This window comes from Glycine max, chromosome 6, assembly GCF_000004515.6.
Source record: "Glycine max cultivar Williams 82 chromosome 6, Glycine_max_v4.0, whole genome shotgun sequence".
Lineage (NCBI taxonomy): Eukaryota > Viridiplantae > Streptophyta > Magnoliopsida > Fabales > Fabaceae > Glycine > Glycine max.
In genome coordinates this window covers 41,760,418-41,772,683 of record NC_038242.2, presented here as the reverse complement: position 1 = coordinate 41,772,683, position 12,266 = coordinate 41,760,418, and the positions used below count along the sequence as shown (strand labels likewise).

The window sequence follows — 12,266 nt, the reverse complement described above, 5'->3', positions numbered from 1 at the left end:
GCCCGAGATACTCCACCTGAGGCTACGCAAAATAACACTTAGACAGTTTTAAAGCAAATTGATTGTCAAGCAAGACCTGAAAAGTTGTTTCCAGATGGGTCAGGTGAGCCTCGAATAAAGTAATGTATATAAGAATATCGTTGAAGAAGATGATGATGAAGTGCCGGAGATATGGCCGAAAAATCACGTTCATAGTGGCCTGAAATGAAGACGGCGCATTGCATAACCCGAATGACATTACTTTAAACCTGTAATGACCATGGTGCGTCCGAAATGCAGTTTTGGGAATGTCGGCATCATTCATTTGTATCTGATGGTATCCCTGTCGTAAATTGAGCTTCAAAAAGCATTGGGCACCACCCAATTCATCAAGCAATTCGTCAATTGTCCGAATAGGGAACCTATCTCGGACGGTGACCGCGTTCAGAGCATGGTAGTCCATGCAAAAGCGCCATGTGCCATCTAGTTTGGTTACAAGCAACACCGACGACGAGAATGGGCTCGTGCTGGGTTGGATGAGACCCTATTGGAGCATTGAATCTACTTGAAACTCAAATTCGTGCTTTTGGTAGTGAGGATAGCAGTAGGGACACACATTGACCGGCAAAGAGTGAGGAAGCAGGTGAATATGGTGATCTATGGTTCTTGCCGGAGGCAGAGCATGTGGCTGTTGGAAGAGAAGCGTGAACTTCGTGAGTAAGTGCTGAATCCCTTTGGGTATGACTTGGGCATTGGGGACTATAGACACCTCGGGCATCACCGTAATGTGGAAGTAGAAAGTGTCGGCCTAGCGGCGATAAAGACGGCAGAACTGGTGCTGAGTAAGGGTCCCCAAATTGGTGTTGTGCTCGCCCTGGAGCTCAACCAAGCGGTCCTGATAAAAAAGCTGCATGGACAAAGTATTATAGTTGGTCAACACTGGACACAAGGTCTTAAGCCATTGGACACCAAATACGATATTGGCACCGAAAATTGGTAAAATGTAGAGGTCGAGGATCAAGGTATATTCCTAAATGTCCACGGCCACAGCTTCACAAATGCTTGTACACTCCAAGTATAGGTCGTTACCTACCATTACACGGAGTGGTGTAGACATCGTCCAGCAAGGCAAGCACAAGCAGGTGACCACCGAAGGTTGTACGAAATTATGTGTACTTCCTCCGTCGACGAGGACAGTGACACGGTGGCTGGGCAAGAGGCCTGCTAAGTGGCCCGAAAGTGAGTTTAAACTTATTTGGGCCTGGTATGGATCCGGGTTGTCGGGCAGGTCGGGTGTCGGGTGTGGGTCACCCTGCTCTATATTAGGCAAAGAAGGGTTATCTTTTTCCCCAATGAGTAGAAGAACCCAAGAGGTGCAACGATGCCCTCTCTGGTACTTTTCGTCGCAGTTGAAGCATAACCCATGCTCACGGCGTGAGGTTAGCTCCTCTGGTGTCAGGTGCTTCATTGGTGGTGGTGGTGGTCGGGGAGGCGACGACAAGAGAGGTGGAAGTGGAGTCGAGCGAAGAGGTAGTGGAGCTAGTGGCAGCAGGCATGCACGCGAGGGCGGCGATAGCCCGAGAGCTTCTCCTCCTGGAGGCGGGTGGGGCCGGTAGCCTGGACCAGCGTGAGAGGTTGGTGAGCCTGCACCTCGCGACGAATCTTCTAGGACAGGCCAGAGATGAAGTAGGCCAAGAGAAAGGGTGGCGACAGTCCGATTATCCTGTTGGCCAGGTCTTCGAACTCCGACAGGTACTCTACAACTGTCCCTCTTTGTGTGAGTATAAACAGGGCAAACCTTGCCTGTAAGGCTTGCAAAAATGTCGACCATGATGTAAACTGAGCATTGTTGGTCATATTGTAACATCCCATTTTTTTCGTATATAAAATTTTAGAGAATAATGATGTTTTATAATTAAATAAATAAAGAAAAATATTTATAATAAAATAATGGTTTGAGAAAATAGGAAGGGTATTTTATTATTCATTTGATGGAGAATAAAATATGGTTTCTTCTTTTTATAAAATAATAAAAATAAATAAATAAAGTAAATAATAGGTCGTGAATACCCCTAGTTATAAATAGCGACATACTACGTCAGTTTTCAGACTGACTTCTCAGCCTCCTCTGCCTACCAATTTCGTTTTTTCTTTCTTCCTCTCCCAAAACCCTCTCTTTTTCCCGCAGGTCATCAAACCTGTCTCAGAAAAATAAAGATCTCGGACTCATTTACCGTTGGATCCTCGTGAAATTTAAACAGCATGTTCGCAATCCATTTCCAAGCATTCTCACCGTTCGAAATTTAGATATAACGTCTGCGCTAAGAGAAATACCCCTCGCATTGTAACATTTTTCTTTCCCGCCGAAACCCAGAGCTGTCTTGGTAAAACTACGATCCCGTTTTCGTTAACCGTTGGATTGTCGTAAAATTTGGATATGTTGTTTGAAATTCAGTTGCGCACTCTTTGAGTGGTGGGATTTACGAGATAATGTTCGTGGAGGGAGAAAAAGGAATCGCATGAAGATAGTCCAAATGGAGGCTTTAATCCTTTCTCTGTTTCTCTCACGTTTGGGAACTCTATCGGAGCAGTCGGAGGAAAAACTGGAGGAATCTTAGGGAACCGTTGGAGATGACGCTATCACCGTGGGAAGACACGTGAGTCTGCTTAGAGGTAAGGGATGAGTTATTTACAGTTGGGGATTAGTGAGAACATGTGTAGGGATCCTTAGAGGATTAAATTGGGATTTTATTTTGGAATGTTTGTTAAATTGAAATTTTTCCTTTATGATTATAAATAAAATATTGATGTCCTAATGAAAATTGCTTGATAAATTGTGCTCTTGATATTTGTATATTTCGACCTATGATTTTGATATAATTGTGTAATATTATTTGAGGGGTTTTAGTCCTCATGTTGTGATAGTCTTTTATATAAATTGTTATATTGAGGATATGAAATGATGATTCAAATTGTGAGTATGAGATGAATTGTAGAATAACATGTTGCTTTGAGATTATAATATTGTTATTGAGATTGAGTATAAGTGTAAAGTTGAACATGCGTTAATTTGTGAGATACGTGTAAACATGTGATGGTGGATTGTGACACTATGAGATGTGAAATTGTGAATGTGTTCTAGTTGTGGATAAGTGTGTAGTTAACACTTGATGTGAAATTACTTGTGTTGTAAGCTATGAATTGTACAATAACCCGACCAGCGTTATCTTGAGAAAAGCATTGATGCGCAGTGTTAAAGAGAAAATGTAGGTTTCCTATTGAGGAACCAGTGTTAAATCGTAGCGCAATTGTGTTGAACGTGTTTAAAACACGAGTGTAAGGTCGTGGGTATTGTATAATTCATGAGCAGTGTCTGCATGCAAAAAATATTTTAGGGGTTGGACCTGAATCAGGAGGGAGAGGCCCTGACGGACTCTTTGGAGTGTAGGCCTTGGAGGTCACCGGGTTTGAGTGCTCCTTTAAGCCTATGCTGATCCCATATGGTTGGAGCAATCTCACAAAACATCGTGACCCTGACTGGTCATCCTATGATCTTACTTAGTGAGAGTGACCTGACAAACCCATGGTGTGGTGTGTCTTGTTATGTACTCCTAAGCGCCCTAGGGTGGTTTTTCACTGACATGGTACCACATTGCATATAGGATTAAGTCTTAGCATAACTGTTGCATATGCTTGCTAATTGATGTGTTATTATATCTTGATCGAAGTGTGGAATTCTTGTGTAATGTGATTGATGATTGAAAAGTGAATTTTGAATGACGAAGTGGTGAAGTTACGTGAGCTATGTTTAAGCAAGTGGTATCTCATTTATATAATATGTATATTTAATTGTCTTGTTTCTCTATTAGTTAGGAATGTGATAACTCACTCCCTGCGTGTTGTTGTGTTTGGATCCTATGATGATCTTGAACTTGTGTTCGAGGGAGCAGATGAATAGGTGAATGACTATGAAGAACCTCATGTTAGAGGACACAGGAACACAACGCTCTGATAGGATGTGACATTAGGATATAGGTTCTATATTAATTGTATGAAGCTTAGACGACCTTGTTTGAGTCGAGAATACTTTATTATTTATTTGGACAAGTTTGAATATGATGTAGAAGAAAATGAATGTGAGCCTTTTTCCCCTTTGAAAGACTTGTAAAAAAAATGTTTTAAAAATACTCTTAATTAATATTTGAATTTTTTTTCCTTATTAGTATATATGTGAGGGGTAGAGGGTGTCACACATATACTGAAACCAAGCAAGAGCTCTGCCTTCCATGTAGAAGAAGGCAATGGTGAGATGATCCTTGTATGGGGTATTGTGGTATTCAAAATATAGATTGATCTTAAAGATCCAACCTAATGGTTTTGTACCATTGAAACGAGGTACTTCTAATTTCATCTTGTGATTGGTTGTAGGGACAGATGGCTAGTGGTGATGAGTTGGTGTTGGAGCTATAGTGGAGACCGGGGTGACTGGTGAAACGCGGTGAAGGAGTTCGTCCATCTTCAAGGTCATGGAGTGCATGGTATCCCCTAGGCAGGTGAGGACATCCTCGAGGTGGGTCGAGGATCCCTCGTGCTTGCTTGGGTCGGACATGGAGGCAACAAGAGCACCAAATGTTAGGGATGCAGCAAGCTGGTTTTCGAGGAACTAGTACCTCCAACAATTCAATAAGGAAGAAGAAGAACAAAGAGGGAAAGAGTGAGGTAATTGGAAATTTCATTCATGCCTTGCTTGTTATTTACATTAGTATTTATAAACTTCATAGTAACAGAAAAATCCTAGGAATATTTGGCCATAACAAAATTGTCCACATTGTCCCCTAGGAGCAAATAATATCAAGCAAGGAAATTCTAGAAGGTAGCCTCAGTTGGTCTCACCCTTCTTCTAAAAACGTAGTCTTTGAGGTAAAAAGGTTTTGCAATTCTTCTTTTGGACTTTTCTTCTTGTACCCCCTCTTTTGCTTTTGTGACCCCTGCCCTTGTCTCTGTTTGTAAGCTCGTATCAACATGTTTCCGACCCAGATGAAGCTTGGACATGCAGCAGGTGTGTTTTTGTTGTGCATGTCCTTTTGTTTTTGACATCATACACCGTGGACATGGCCCAAACGAGTGGACATGGTCCAACCTATGTTGTCAGTAGCAGTCTTCGCAGTTTTGTCAACAATAAAAAGTATAATGCAATAAAAAATTGTAAAAATACTATTTGAAACATAACATGGAATATAACAAGAGTTTAATACCTATGCATTGATAGTATAAAATAGATTTTCCACTATCATCCAATCATAAATTACTGTTTGAATTACTTTAAGATAATTATTTTAAATGTTGACACATTTACCATGTTAGTGCATATATAGCGTTCTAGGTTGCCAAGAATGGTGGAGTTGACTGGAATGAACTCATGAGTTCTGTCAAACCAAAAACAAAATGCGCACTCATACAGCGGTCATGTGGTTATTCATAGCGTTGGAGTTTGAGCATTAATGACATAGGAAGGGTGATAAAAATAATTGGGATGAGGTTCTTAACAAGGTAGAGATGGTACCACAGCAGTTTGTTTGTCTGAGCTATTCTCCTGTAAGCAGGTTCTTAACAAGGTAGAGATGGTACCACAGCAGTTTGTTTGTCTGAGCAAAAATGCCATAAGCATAATTGGGATGAGGTTCTTAACAAGGTAGAGATGGTACCACAGCAGTTTGTTTGTCTGAGCTATTCTCCTGTAACCTTTATGCTTATGGCATTTTTGCTCTATGATTTGCTCAAATATATGTGCACAGAAGCAAAATCCAAGCTGCTCAGTTATGGTGGACAATTGGTATGGCGAATTTCTTGAAAGCATTGAGCCTTCCATGGTGAAGCAAATCCCTTTCTGTGAAGCTGTTCAGAGAAGCTCTCCAGTAGGTTCATAAACCAAACCAGTTGCAGGCGCCAGTCAAGGATATTTGTTATGTTTCACAACTTTTGAACCTTTTAGGATGTTTGTTAGTCGTTACTTTGCTCTCTTAACTGATATTAATAACTCTTCTCATGTCAATCTAAGGTGAGATCTTTGCTGATATGAAACCTTCATGGATGGGAATACAACTGAGCTTTCGTGGAATGGACCTCTTGGAGAGCCATTTGCTGTATTTTGCCACGTATGGTCATTTCATTTGTATCATGCAATCCTTCCTATGCATTGGTACAAACAGAATAATACACTACAGAAATTGTTTGTGCATATAAATTAGATCACGGTGTTCTAACTGCAAAAGAATATACCAACTAAAACATAATTTTGGAATCAAATCGATTGAATCAAATCCTATCCACAAATATTGTAAAAAAAGAAAAAAGAAAGAGATGGAGGAGACTAAGAAATATTGATGGGATGTTTAATGTTTTCTGGTCACGAAGCCTAAATATGTAGTGAACGATATGAAGCCGAGGACAAGCTGTTTTTGTCTTTTGTGGGATACGAACGTTGACTACCACGCCCGTGCGTACCATTGGTTCTTCCATTTCCGAAGTTTCTGGATTAAGCATGTGGTAGTCCTATAGAACGTGGGATTATTTTTCATGAATAGATATAAGTGATACATCACAGATTGCAGAAAAAACCAAAGAAACACCCGGATAGAAAGTAATCCCAGGTTCACTTAATTGAGGATCCTCCTATGGAAAATACAACTCCGAGTTACCAAATTTCAAAAAATCCAATCACAGAACCACAAATCCATATGAGAACAAGTTACCAAGGCATTGGAAACCAACAACAATCCCTTTTTGTTTCATGATGTAATTATGAATTCGAGTTACATGGGAACAAAGAAAATGTCAAGCTTCAACAACCTTGATGGAGGTGCAGACACAATCTATAGAATTTGGAGTGTCTGTCACTTATATTTTCACCATACTGGCTACTAGTTGATGTCACCCCCTCAGGTTGAGAGTTCGATACACAGCATGTGGTCTGATAATGGCCTGACAGCATGTGGCCCTATAGGCCAACAACAACCATTATTTTGAAGCCATATTAGAATTACTGTTTAGGTCTTACTAAACTCCTAAAAGCTAGTTTAAGAGCTGAAATTACCCCATATATCACTAGTTTATGTGTGATTTCCTACACAACGGTATAATTAATTTTCAGTGTTACGTAAATTAATCATCTTAGATGATCAGAAATATCTCTAGCCATAAGCCTCATGCCAACTCCAATACACACCAGCATAAAAAGATACTATAAAAAAGAAATCCATAAGTTGAGTATCATATCAGACTCATACAATTATTCAAAGAGAACTAGTTCTAGTTAGATCAAATGAAAGACTCAGAAAAAGATAGTTTCTCAAAACAGTAATAAAGAGGTTCAATGTTTCTCTGCAACATCATACAGATTTTTATGTTTCCATGGAAGTGCCAAGTCAGTCTAATTAAGGTTCAGCATAAAGCATAAAGTCTCTGCATTCTTGGCAATTGCAATCCTCAAAACGGCACTTGATGCACCCTTCGCAGTAACAAGTTGAGCAGCCTTGGCAAGTTGAAGAACGAGAACAGCCCCTGCTTGCTCTCAGACTTGGTCTCTCTTCATCATCATCGCAGGTTATTCTAAAAATGAAAATTACCACCTCATTAATTAGAATTGATATTCGAGCCGATCTCTCAACTAGAATATAGCTTCTTTCAGTATTCAAGTTTACTATATGCTGTATAAGCTAATGTGAGTCACTTTTCCATCTATACACAGTTTGGCTTGGCCCCAAGCTAACATGCAAGAGTCACAATAATTAATGATCCTACCTTACTAAAGAAGGATTGTCTCTACTGAAAGAGATTTGAAACCTAAATTAGAAAGTTGACAGGATCATATAAATCGTGCATGAACTTGAATATCATATAGCTTGAGCTGTGATTTGGGAGCAACTTACTTATGGTAAGGCCAAAGAGAACAAGTCCAGGATTTGTTGTTCAAAGCTTCATGGTAGTTCTTAATATCTGGTCTGTTCTTGAGACGGAACCTGCGCTCCTTCCTGCAACTCGTGCAATGTAGGAACTCATCCCTGTGAAAGTTTCGTTTCCTCATTGCAGAGTCTTTCCAGTTAGCCACATTTGCCTGGTGTGTGTAATATTTCGTCAGAGGTGTCTTCCAGAGTGGAACTCTATCTTCATCTTCACAATGAACCCAGATGTTGCTCTTCCACCTTCCAGTCCCTTCTTTCAAAGCATGCTTCTCAAACGCTTCTGGAGTCACATTCACTGATCCAAATAATAATTGTAAAACTAAATTAGTGTAATAAGATTATCTATTATCTATATTTTACTTTGGTTTCTTATGTTTAAAAAGTTGAACTTTGGTCTGAGTGTCTTTATTAGACCACATTGATCCTTTCGTCACCTTTTACACTAATCGTATTAATTTTTCACAATTTTTCACTTGTTAACCAAATTAGTGTCACAAACTAGCGGAAGAATTAATATGGTCTAATAGAAAAACTTTACTGGAACAAAGTGAAACTTTTTGAAATATGAGCAAACTGAAACCTAGATAAGAAACCAAAATTTTATTTTAGCCTACTACTACCACTACTAATAATAATATATTTGCCGTCTCTTTTTCATTTGAACATATATAGATATCTGTAAATATTGTAATTGTAATAATGATATAATCCATACTGACAGTGGAATCTTATTACCTGTTAATCAACACTTAAAACTTTGTAAGTTGTATGCAATGTATCAAAGAAATCATTCACTACCAACTAAGCATCCAGTAGAAATAGTGGTTTTCAGAATAAAATAAAATTAAATAGTAGTTCCGTTTCACAGTTATTGGAGTTTACTAATGATGAAAATTTATGTTTTTAGCAATATTAGTTAGTTTCACATATGTTTTTATGTTTTCAAAGAAATAATCACATTTTTTATATTCACCGACGCTAATTAATAATGTTAACTAATCAATTAATTTTCTAATGTGGATTAAACCAAACATATAACTGACTCAATGGGTCTAGCTCAATTGAGAATCCTCAAAGAACACAATTAATCATGGAGAGGGGTGAGAAGCCTTAAGTGTAAATAAACCCCGAACAAAGAGATTATGATTATTGTTAATTAAAAACATATAAGTCTTGTAATATGCATGCATATTTAAGGAGAAGGAATGAAAGTTTCTCTCAAAAAGAAAAGAGAAGGAAAGGAAATACACAAAAGTCTATGCTATTCATTTTATTAATTCGTCCAAATTAGAAAACAAAAGCTATTATTTAACTTATTTTACATATGAAAGAGAATCATGAAAGGCTAAAAAAACAGCTTTTATTGTACAATTATATTAAAACAAAACAAACTACTTGCTTCAAACATGAGAGATCAATTATAGCATGAGAAACAAAAAAAGCTTCAGAAATGGAAGTGGAAAACTTACCCAAGGGACACCCAGGGCAGCACTCACAAGTGATAAAATATTCACCATTGTTATTGATTTTTAGCCTCCCAGCATAATCTCCATATACTTTGTTTGTAGTGCCACAAAGAACCTCAATATAGTCTTCACCTCTGTTGAAACCGAGGATCATTTTGAGCTCTTCTTCGTCAAACAATATCTTACCATCATCTCCAACCCTAAACTGTTTTCTTCGTTTTGATGACCCTGTGTTGTTTCATCATGAAAATAGTTCAAGCCAAGAATTATAGACAAAAATTAAAGTCAATATTTTTGAAGGCACAAAAATTAAACTCAATTATAGACAAAAATAGTTCAAGGCATAAAATATGCATGCTGATATACACATGATAGGAGGGATATAATGGCGTAACTGTGAAACTAATTTAATCGTTTGTGGAGAAAATTTTTGAAAACTAAATATTATGACAAAAAAAATCTTTCAAGAATTATTTAATCTCTAATTTTTTTCAAGAACTAATATATGATAAAACATGTAACCTTAGAAGATTAAATTAAATATTTTCTTTTAGAAAAGTTTATTTATACCAAATACGTAATTGGGATATACCTCCATTGTTCCCGTTGAGTTCTCGTCGGCAATTTTCTCCTATGCAAAACAAATTAAACATGTTATTAAAGGTTAGTTTCGTGCTATTTTTAAAAACTTAATTTATTGATATATATATATATATATATATATATATATATATATATATATATATATATATATTTTGTAAATGAGATGAGAAAAGGAAAACTAGAGGTTGCCTGTTCATTATGATACCAGATGTTTCTTTTCAAACTAAATCTCTTCTTTCGGAAGATAATTTAGATAATTTTTATTAGTTAAAAAACTCATTAATGATGTAAATGATTAAATTAAATAGAAAATAAAGCAAAAAAGTCATAATCCTCTGTTATGTGGATAAAACACAAAAAAAAAAAAAAAATACAAGAGAGAAATTTACACCCCATCCCCTACAACCAAAAGCAGTAAGAAACAGTTTGAGCATGGCCCACAACCCAATAGAAGGATTTGTGCATCTGTTTTACATGGTCAGGATAATTGTAACATAAATTGATAAATTAAAACACACACAATTAAAAGAGAGAGAGAGAATACATGTTTGTTAAATGATATCTCAATTGGTCATAAAACAGAGTATGTCAATGTGAAACAATGAAATATTTGATAAATTGAGATAGACCTTATGTATATACGGAACTATTGGATGACAAACTAAAGACATTATATTAATTGAGATAATTGACATAGTTAGCATTTGTTTTTTCTTCACATCTTTCTCTAGTTACACTTGTTGAGTGTGAATGAATATTTTTTTCCATAGTTTTGTGGTTCAATGAAACTTGTTATATGACCTATTCCGAATCTAACTCATTGGAACAATCAATTCCGTCTTATTTTTAATTAAAAATATATTAATTGATTCCAAAGGCTATTTCAACCTGTGGCTTGAATGTGATTCCTTTTTAACAGTCCAAGCATTTGGGGATCCTAACATTGTGCCATGGAGCTTGCATAATCGTTGGATGAATTGCTTAGCTTTCATCAAAACATTGAATTTCCAGGTCTATCATATCTTCAGAGAAGGTAATAATTATGCAGATGGTCTAGCCAACCAAGGTCTCCAGGAAGTGGGGTTTATTTGGACAGATGTTCTCCTGCTTTTAATTAAGGATTTCTTCTTTAGGGAAAAGTCTGGTTTACCTAGCTATAGATTTCATTTTACGTGAGTTTGATTTGGTCTCCTCACTTTTTTCTTGTAATTTTTATTTTTTACATCAATACTACTACTAGGTGGGCTTCATAGAATCATTAATTAGTGTCATTGGTGTGAAATAGAAAAGTATTAACAAAAACAAGATACATCATCATCGAAACTTAGTTATATAAAAGGGATACTTACAAGAAAATAATCTATCAATATAAACTTAGATAATCCATAAAGTCAACTAAAATGATATACACTTGAAATTATAACTATGTAAACGAAGAATTTGCTTTTTACTTAAATGCATAGAATTCAACTATCTATTGAAACCATATGAAAACATACTTAAGGAAAAGAACTGATTTAGAAAAGAAATCACACTAACCTTGAGTAAAATTGTTGAATTCTTTCTTTATCTCTATTTTTTGATTTCTCTTCAGTTGAGGTGAATACCCTGTAATGTAATCATAAGGTGAAAGGAAACCCTTAATTTAATTTTACATCTCTCCAAAATTAACAAAATGTAGAAAGAAATTGGAACCCTATATTCATGACTAATGAATTGCGTAAAAATTGAGTGTAGGCATACCGGATTTCTCTTCAGCCATTTGTTTTATGGATTTAGGGTATGGACTGTTATCTCCTCAAACAAAGTTTTCACAACGATAAAAATTTTCAATGCTATCTAATGTGCCTAATAAACTATGTTACAAAAATATAATTTTTAATTGTTACTAAAATAAAAACTTGATGCGTTAAAAGAAATAAAATCTGAATCCCCAAAAACAAAAGAAATAATAATTAAACAAAACCATAATTTCTTCAAAGTTAAAAATATAATTAATGAAAATTGATGAGATAATTTTGAATCAAATTATATTAACTGTCCCTTATTAAATGAATTTTGGAAGTAAGTGATAAATAGTTTTGCATAATATACAAATCGCATTAAATTGTACGTTTTCAAAATAACTTTATATTCAAGTGTTATAAACAATAATAAATGTTTAAAACACAATTGTCCAAGTGTATTGCACACTATTTGAACCGTGGCCATCCTAGCTACATATAATGAGATGTTGATCATAATAAATGTTAAAATA

The 12,266-nt window shown here is 36.2% G+C and overlaps 1 protein-coding gene across 1 annotated transcript; it reads right to left on the bottom strand.

Moving 5' to 3' along the window:
• Positions 1-7,412: 7,412 nt before the first annotated feature.
• Positions 7,413-11,771, bottom strand: LOC100818259 (protein ULTRAPETALA 2). Its single transcript, XM_041016162.1, has 4 exons — positions 11,753-11,771; positions 9,410-9,634; positions 7,908-8,235; positions 7,413-7,587 (listed from the first exon to the last, which is right to left on the bottom strand). The coding sequence occupies exons 1-4, from the start codon at positions 11,769-11,771 to the stop codon at positions 7,413-7,415; spliced, it is 747 nt and encodes a 248-aa protein (XP_040872096.1).
• Between the last annotated feature and the right edge of the window lie 495 nt (positions 11,772-12,266).